At 34.6% G+C, this 9,709-nt stretch overlaps 1 protein-coding gene across 1 annotated transcript; it reads right to left on the bottom strand.

Moving 5' to 3' along the window:
* On the bottom strand, window positions 1-6,976 carry them4 (thioesterase superfamily member 4). The gene is made up of 6 exons (XM_084089547.1): window positions 6,452-6,976; window positions 2,963-3,158; window positions 2,683-2,845; window positions 2,463-2,573; window positions 2,213-2,337; window positions 1-547 (listed from the first exon to the last, which is right to left on the bottom strand). The coding sequence occupies exons 1-6, from the start codon at window positions 6,596-6,598 to the stop codon at window positions 498-500; spliced, it is 792 nt and encodes a 263-aa protein (XP_083945673.1). The 5' UTR covers window positions 6,599-6,976; the 3' UTR covers window positions 1-497.
* Between the last annotated feature and the right edge of the window lie 2,733 nt (window positions 6,977-9,709).

The raw sequence follows: 9,709 nt of genomic DNA, 5'->3' as shown, positions 1-9,709 counted from the left end.
CATTTTTGAAAAGTGACTTTAATGGGATTAATAAAGGCAGTTATGAATGCGTTATTCCTTAGCAATAACAAATAAGATCAATTAAATGCACACCTTTCGATTTATAACAAAATGTAAATTCAATTTAACACAATATACAATATAACACTGCTAAAATATATATTACAGTTTTTCATTTTATAATACTTCGAATGTATACTTCGAATACTTCAATTAGAACCTAATTGTCACCATGATGAATAAAAAGTTAGTAACAAAACGTTTGTTATGCAAAAAAACTTTAAATACCATATGAATAAATATACATGGTTAACAGTATTTAGTTTTTACCATAAAAATGAGGTAGCCACATGTAACTGCTACATGCATACTCGTCTGAATACCTCATTCAGAAAGCTGAAGTAAAACATCAACTTGATTAGTTGTTCATTGCGCACACACACATTTGCATACAGATATGCACACAGATGTGCATGGCTCCGGATTCCGGGATGCTGTCAATTTCGTGTTCCGAATAAATGGCCCACACTTATTGACACAAATAGAGCTGTGAGGAAAGAAAGAGGGGGAAAAAGAAAATGCATTATCTGGGAATGTCAGATGCAAATGCTTTGCTTCAGATAACAGACTGCCTAACAGTGATACGTGAAAAGATTGTGTGACTGCAGAAACACATGATACATGTCTAACTAGTATATCAGCTATTGCCATGCATAAGGTAGGTAAAATGTGTGAAGTCAGTCTACAAGGGTGTGCTTGTGATGTGGTTTAACCCTCAAACCGTATTCACTTTATAGCCCTTAATCCTGTAATTGTGGACAAATGTGGGCACAGAGGACTCAGGTGTGATCCTATTTTTTATGTATTATAAATGTTATATCACTGTCTTCGATAATATTTTGTCTATCCATTTATGGTGTTTTTTTTAATTTTGGGGGTATTTTTGAATTTATTTACTTAAAAAAGTACCATATTTTCTATGTAAATTATGCTTATTTTTATGTTTTATTTTTTATATTTTTTTAACTACATTAAAATATCATTCCAATAAGTTCTTAGAGCTAAAACCTAAAGATGAAGTGACTTTGCTGTCACCTGGTGTATTATTTTGGTATTAAATTAACAAAAAAACAATAATATCAATAGCCACTAGATGGCTATAGTACTTAATGGCTGCATATAAAGGCTGAACTCTATGAACCACTGTATAAAATGAATTTGACCTCTTAAGTTTTTGACTATCACAAGTTAAAATTGTAATTTAAAAAAATATATATCTGTGTTAGGTGAGACTATACAAAGATGCCAAAATATGCTTAGATAAATATGACCATGCTATAAGGAAAAGACAAAGTAGTAGATCATTTATCATTTATTTCAAACACAAAACATCAAATTTAAATAACTAATTAGTACCAAACAGGTAAGAACATACATAAAATAACTAGTAAAATAATTTTTAGTAAAAAAAAAGAAAAGAAAAAAAAAGCCCAGCTCTGTCATAGGCTCATTGAATGCATTGTTTTTGTGTGTGTGTGTGTGTGAGAGAGAGAGAGAGAGAGAGAGAGAGAGAGAGAGGGTGATGAGCCAGGTGGATGATTGGATCATACCAAAAAACATGGTCAGACATTGGCTCATTCAATTATTTGTTTTTGTATGTGTGAGTTTTTATATATATATGTATATATAAAAGCCCAGCTCGGCTCATTGAATGCATTGTTTGTGTGTGTGTGTGTATGAGTGTGAGTTTTTGCCATGATGAGAATGTTGTACAGGATCAGCCCTTCATTTGTGTGTATGTTAGATATGCATTGTATTGGATCTATTGATTTATTTTTACAAAAAAACAAGAAGAATGCTCTAAATTACAGTTTTTCCCATTCATTTCTATGGGTGCCCATTTTTGACCCAAATACAGGATTAAGGAGTTTTTTTTTTCCACCCACTTAACATTGTAGAATTGAGTCCAAAAAATTTGTGTGTTCAGGAGGCAAACTTAGGAAAAGTAGCCAAGTCTTGTACCGCTCAGATCAAGGGAAGTATTTTTTAAAAATAAATCAAAATTATTTTGCCCACATTTGTCCAGAATACGGTTTTAGGGTTAAAGATTTGATTGGTGTTTATGCATATTTTCACAGTTCGTGGCTCATTTAAATCAGCTCGTTATCTTACATACATAAAGTGCATAAGTTTGTGTGTTTGTGAACTCTACCTGTGGCCTCAGTGTAGAGTTTGGACTCATCAGTGCTGGTCACTTTGCAAGTGATGAATGCTTTCCTTCCCTCTATTCGATCCAGAGCGCTGTGGATTAAAACCACACTGTCCAGAGGCATTGGACTGTACAGGAGAACAGAGTTCAACAGGTGAGATCACAGATAATCAATACCTAAAGCCAGTGTAAACTGGAAAAAATAAGGGTACAACTACAACTTAAAGGCCGAAGTACTGAAACATTAGCTCACCTGCGGTAGTCAATGTTGAGATAGGCAGTCATAACGGGTCCTGACAGGTAACCAGCAAGAGAACCTGTTACTGTGTCAATCATGGTGGCTATGGCTCCACCATGGACATGCCTGACACACAGGAAAAAGGTATAACATTATTTCCTGTTCTCCCATTCACACAAATAAAACGGTGACCTTCAATTTCAGGCAATAAACATAGAATAGAGCTCTTCCTTACCCAGGTGCCCCCTCTAGTAAACGTCCAGCCTGAAACACACAAACGCAGCTCTTCTCCTCCTTATTGACAAACACCACATATTCAAACGCTGCACCTTGCTCTTTAACATTTCTTGTGAAAAGTCGAGCTTTGGCCTGGATGAGTTTGCTGAGGTGGATGCCGCCTACCACACAGAAACAATGTGACATTTGCTTTTACACTCAATAGCATTATCATGTCAATTTATTTTACTGATTACAGTGACTAGAAGTAACTACGCAAATGCATATTAATCATTTACCAGTAGCATATTTAATGGAGCGGTTGTAGCTGGGTAACTTCTTCCAAGGACCCCTTTTTTTCTCCTCACCATTTTCAGTGTCAGTGTCACACAGTGCATTATAGTGATCGTAAGCCTTGCACATCTCTGGACTCCACGACGAGTTGGGCAGGCTGAAGTCCCGCGGCTGAAATGAGAACGGCCACAGCGACATCGTCTGGACAAAGAGTGACATTAAAGTTATTTGTCAATAAAGTAAATCAGAGCAGTGTTCATTCTGTAGTCATGTTTATGGGCAGGTCTTGTAGTGTTTGGTGTGCTGCCATCAATGGATGACTACATTTTATCTATCTATCTATCTATCTATCTATATATATATACACATACAGGTGCTGGTCATAAAATTTGAATATCATCAAAAAGTTTATTTATTTCAAGAATTCAACTTAACAGGTGAAACTAATATATTATATAGACTCATTACATGCAAAGTGAGATATTTCAAGCCTTTATTTGTTATAATTTTGATGATTATGACTTACAGCTTATGAAACCCACGAAATAAAAATCCCAGAAAATTAGAATATTACATGAAATCACACAGTAATTACACAGTGATACCATGGTCATTGAACCAGGTTTTGGTTATTTTGGCAGTGTGGGCCGGTGCAAATCCTGCTGGAAAATGAAGGAAGCATGAAGTGCTCTGGAAATGTCCTGGTAGACGGCTGTGTTGAGTGGACAGCACAGTGGACCAACACCAGCCGATGACACGGCTCCCCAAACCAACACAGACTGTGGAAACTTCACACTGGACTTCAAGCATCTTGGATTGCGTGCCTCTCCATTCTTCCTCCAGACTCTGGGACCTTGGTTTCCAAATGAGATGCAAAATTTGCTCTCATCAGAAAAGAGGACTTTGGTCCACTGTGCTTTATTAAATCCAGAGTCAACGCAGCCGTCTACCAGGACATTTTCAGAGCACTTCATGCTTCCTTCATTTTCCAGCAGGATTTGCACCTGCCCACACTGCCAAAAGAACCAAAACCTGGTTCAATGACCATGGTATCACTGTGTAATTACTGTGTGATTTCATGTAATATTCTATTTTTCTGGGATTTTGATTTTGTGGGTTTCATAAGCTGTAAGCCATAATCATCAAAATTATAACAAATAAAGGCTTGAAATATCTGACTTTGCATGTAATGAGTCTATATAATAGTGCCTATACTATAGTGCCAAGTTTGACGTTGTTTGGATGAGAAATGCAAAAGATATCGTTAAATATATCATTTTTAGAAGGTTGTGGTTTAAAAATAAACATTCTGACATAAACACTCAGTCAGCTACACTGTTTACTTCTGAATATTATAGTTTGGTTCCAGAACGTGATAAATCCATCTATCTATAAATTACAGAAACGTCTGTCTGTCTGTGTGTGTGTCTGTGTGTGTGTATGTCTGTTAACCACATATCTCTCGAACCGTTAGTCCGATGGATTTGAAATTTGACAGGTGTCTTGCCACGGGAACGAGTAAGTGCTGTGCCAAGTTTGACGTTGTTTGGGTGAGAAATGCTAAAGATATCGTTAAATATATCATTTTTAAAAGGTTGTGGTTTAAAAATAAACATTATGACACTCAGTCAGCTACACTGTTTACTTCTGAATATTATAGTTTGGTTCCAAAACGTGATAAATCCATTTTGATTAATTTGAGTAAAAATGTGTTTTCTTTACCAAGAAACCAACAATTACTAAAAACACACACGAAAACTGATTTTGCACGGGCACTTTGCACTGCTCCCTGAATCGACACGCTTATTCATTTGTGGATGTAAACTGAATCTATATGTCAGCTATGCTGTTTACGTCTGAATATTATGTTTCATTCTGGTGCGCTTAATGTTATCGCTACTGTGTAATACTAGCCTATGCTATTCACCAACTAAACATATCCTATTCAATGCGTTCACAGTCTCTTTCACGGGCATCATTTGTAGTAGCCTATTCACAAACTGTTTGCTCAAGCATAGCGTTTTCTCTGAGTTCACTGTGTGCTTTCTACCATGCACAAATAAAAATGTCACTGAACTTTTGCTGTGCAATTGTAACAATGAGCATTCAATCACACCAAACCAACAATTACTAAAAACACACACAAAAACTGATTTTGCACGGGCATTTTGCACTAGTTTTGATTAATTTGAGTAAAAATGTGTTTTCTTTACCAAGAAAGTGGCAAGATGAAAACCACTATTTTCTGTTTCAAACTTTCACATAGCATCTTTAGGTTGTAATAACATAAAAAATTCAAATCCAGATTTAGATTTTCAAAGATTTATTATAAAAACGGATTATTTTTTCCCAAATTCATGACACTTTTTTTTCCAAAATGCAATTAATCCATTGAATCAATATAAAAGTTATTTTTTATCATATTGAAACTGTTGAAATCAGCCATCGCTAAGAAATATCTCCTGAACTTTTTTGTTCAGCGATCAGCTCACAAAAACTGATTTTGCACGGGCACTTTGCACTGCTCCCTGAATCAACGCGCTTATTCATTTGTGGATGTAAACTGAATCTATAAGTCAGCTATGCTGTTTACTTCTGAATATTATATTTCATTCTGGTGCGCTTAACGTTATTGCTACTGTGTAAATGCTATTCACCAACTAAACATATCCTTTTCAATGTGTTCACAGTCTCTTTCACGGGCATCATTTGTAGTAGCATATTCACAAAATGTTTGCTCAAGCATAGTGTTTTCTCGGAGTTCACGTTGTGCTTTCTACCATGCACAAATAAAAATGTCACTGAACTTTTGCTGTGTAATTGTAACAATGTGCACTCAAACACACCAAACCAACAATTACTAAAAACACACTTAAAAACTGATTTTGCACGGCCATTTTGCACTAGTTTTAAATAAATTCTGTTCTTTACATTTTTTTTATATTAATCAAAGAATCCTGAAAAAAGTATCACAGGTCATAAAATAATTAAGTAGCACAACTGTTTCAATTACTGATAATAAATAAGCATATTAAATAAGCATAACAAGCACTATTTCTGAAGGATCATGTGACACTGAAGACTGGAGTGATGGCTGATGAAAATTCAGCTTTGCATCACAGAAATAAATTATATTTAATGCATATTCAAATAGAAAACCATTATTTTAAATTGTAATAATATTTCACAATATTACTTTTTTTTCTGTATTTTTGATCAAAATAAAATGTTCTGTATTTTTGATCAGGTTTGATGAGCATAAGAGACTTTTGACCGATACTGTGTGTATATGTTTGTGTAATAAATATATATATATATATATATATATGTATGTGTGTGTGTGTGTGTGTGTGTATGTGTGTGTGTGTAGAAAATGTAGCCATCCATTGATGGCAGCACAACAAACACTACAAGACACGCCCATAAACATGACTACAGAATGAATATGAATTATTATCAACAGTTTAAAACAAATGGGAAAATGAAAGGTTTACCGAGATAGGACTGCTGGTGTTGAATGAGGACTGCATGTGCCTGTGTGTCTGGTTAAACGAGACTCGGTTCAGTCCACTAGAGATCCGCTGCTGTCCGTGGAGGAGGAGGAGGAGGCCAAGTCTTCTTCTCGCTATCTGTCCCAACATGCTGACTGTAAAGCAGTCTGTTTTCAGAGGAATGTAGTGGCCGTCAATCCAGAACAAACACAGCACATGTGTTATTCTTCTAGACAGGATACACGCCTAAATATCTAATATACAAATGAATATGACTTTCTTTTACATGATGTAACGTTAATTAACTGAAGGCATTTCCACACACGCTCTGTCAACAGAACCCGCAAACAAGCGATAGCCGCTTAACTTAGTCCTTTTTAAACAATAAACTAGAAAACGAAAGAAAGTCTCTATAAATTAGTCAGCGATAGAACATTTTATAAAAACGACAGCTAACTTTGAGGTGGAAATGCCTGCCGGTGAACTTCAACTGTGTGACTTTTACATTCACGGACGTCATCGGTGATTGGATAATTCACGCACGCGGAGTGAAAACGTATGTCATTGTAACCACGTGACAGTAATTCATACGTCTGATTGGTGGGCTGAAGTGTTACAACATCCTGTGTGTCTGTTGCCACAACAATCCGTGATTCCCGTCCTTTCGGCGCACTGCTCGAATCTACTGTTTTTGTACATTTAGTAGTTGTTTACCTGCATCTGATGCACAATGTTTGGTCGAGAGGCGCGTTCAACAAACAAGTTTGTGCAGAGAGAGAGAGAGAGAGAGAGAGAGAGAGAGAGAGAGAGAGAGGGGGACAGAATAAGGGTACAGAAATGCTGTTTGTCTTTTTTATAACTTTACAGTCACAGGGTCCCTATAAGAAAATATTATTAATAATAACATGAACTAAAATGACTATATTATAAAATTATGAACATACACTATCGTTCAAAAGTTTGGTGTCAATATTAATACTTTTATTCATCAAGGAAGGATGCGTTAAATGATCAAAAGTGACAGTAAAGACATTTATAATGCTGTACTTTTGAACTTTCTGTTCATCAAAGAAATTTTCCACAAAATTATTAAACGGCACAACTGTTTTCAACTGTGATAAAGACAAGAAATGTTTCTTGAGTATCAAATCAGCATATCAGAATGATTTCTGAAGGATCATGTGACACTGTTCAGAATAATGATGCTGAAAATAATTGAATTACATTTTAAAATATATAAAAATAGAAAACGTATTTTAAATTGTAACAATATTTAAAAAAAATTTATTTCAAATTTAGCCTATTATTAATTTAATGTTTAAACATGTCGTGTGTTTTATCTTCTCTACAGACCCTCAGTAGTACATGTACATGTCGTTTTATGCTTATGTTTAACAGCTTTATTTGATTTATTTTTACAGAAAGCTGAAGAGATGGCGGACGTGACTGTTGATTTAAAAACCGTGACGTTTTAAGATTTAGTCTTTTAGAAATTTAAAAGAAAGAAACATAATGACAAAATGAATAAGAAATACTGCAGTAGGCTATTTTTATGTCTCTATTAAGAGTTGAATACATCAGTAAATATATACTGATATACTTTCTTGAAAAAATCTACTGTGAGAGTGAGTAATTGATGACAATATTATCAAGTTTGGGAAAACCAACCCTTTCAAAGAGTAGCTGCAATAACAGTATATCATCAGTAGAGGGTGGTATAAAGACACGAGCGGAAGTCAGATTGAATCAGGAAATACATTAGTAGGCCTAGATCTTTGTGATTCACGGTTGTCTTCTTACGGAAGCTAAATTTAACCAAACATTGTTCAATTTAAGGTTTCTCAGGTTCATTTTTCAGTTAGCGGGTTTATTTGGCCCAGATACTGAGAAAGACATAATAACTGCTAGACTACGCTTACACAGAAAACCATGCAGTTCTGTCACAGATATCCACAGTTGTATTCAACAAACAGCAGGTGTCAAATGGAAACGATTCAAGTGATTAGTTTTACTTTGTTTATCCACTTTTGTTCCTGTAAAAGACTGGACAAACAGAGTTATCTTTTGTGCTCATCCTTGACTAGGTCCTATATGACAGCAGCAAATTGACAAGTATAACAGAGGAGAGTGTTGGAACAAATAAACCAACACCAAGGAACTGGAATTGTGCCACATTTCATTGTTTGTTGCACTAAAATAAAATGTAAAAAATTAAATGACATATGACATATTAAATGAAATACAGTGAACTGAATACATGTGATGCAATGTTCTAATAAATCAAAGTATAAACATATAAAATCAACATTGGCATATAAAATCAACTTAAAATAATTTGTTACATTTTTAAGTATGTCTATTTTATAATCTAAATGATTTTTTTTCCGGTGTTTCCAGACTTCCAACGGCCAACTTGAGAATGTCGGAAATGTTGACAATTGTTGGGATGTTGGTGAATCAGCTCTATTATATACCACACCTTTTCAGCATTGTCTTAATTTTTGTGTGGTATTTGCATTAAAGGAAGATTCAAATATCGCTTTGACTTGTAAATGTTGTTGATATTGACGGCAGCAGGAAAAGGTTATTATTATATCCTGTATTCTTACAAGTAAGGATAGCGTTACGCAGTTTGCTGGAAGAAGAGAGACAGCTAGAGAGCTGAGCAAGATTGACCTGGCCATTTATCAACAAAGAACATAAACCATTAAAAACATATGCCCATGTTCAGCCTTCAAATTCACAGCTCTCTATATATGAGTTATTTTATTCTGAAGTTCCCTTTAAACTGAACCACTCCTGTGATCACTTAAAATCTTATATCAAGCTCGTTTCGGTCTGGAAAAGTCTGGACAGTAAGATTATATCCTGTTTTTATAAGAAGTCTCTTATTTTCACAATGGCTGGATTTGAAAAAAATACAGGCTTCATAAACAAAAATACAGTAAAAAAGTAAAAGTATCCCATTGTTGAGTGTGCATTACTAATTAATTACTTTGAAAAAGTAAAGTAACGGATTACTTTTAATTTCTCTGTAATTTAATTACAGTTACTTCTGATGTATTTGCATTAAATACTCTATAAACTATAGAACTATTCTATATAAAACAATAGTGTATTTAACTTCAAAATTTAACCTCTAATGTTAAAATTTGTCCCTTTTGGTCAGTTCAAGAATAATTTATTCATTTATTTGAAAGAATTAAAAGAGCAGTTTCACGTCTTTCCTTGTATCGTTCAACTGAGGTTGATATGGGATTT

Source organism: Abramis brama (genome assembly GCF_963993115.1).
Source record: "Abramis brama genome assembly, chromosome: 17".
Lineage (NCBI taxonomy): Eukaryota > Metazoa > Chordata > Actinopteri > Cypriniformes > Leuciscidae > Abramis > Abramis brama.
This window is presented reverse-complemented; position numbering and strand designations above follow the sequence as displayed.

Bases quoted from the DNA above. Each gene is read 5' to 3' on its own strand.
- them4 (XM_084089547.1), bottom strand. From the start codon at position 6,598: ATGTTGGGACAGATAGCGAGAAGAAGACTTGGCCTCCTCCTCCTCCTC. The intron at 2,574-2,682 runs GTAAGGAAGAGC...CCTGTGTGTCAG, and splicing joins TTACTAGAGGGGGCACCTGG to GCATGTCCATGGTGGAGCCA. The intron at 548-2,212 runs GTAGAGTTCACA...CTTTCCTCACAG, and splicing joins ACTCTACACTGAGGCCACAG to CTCTATTTGTGTCAATAAGT.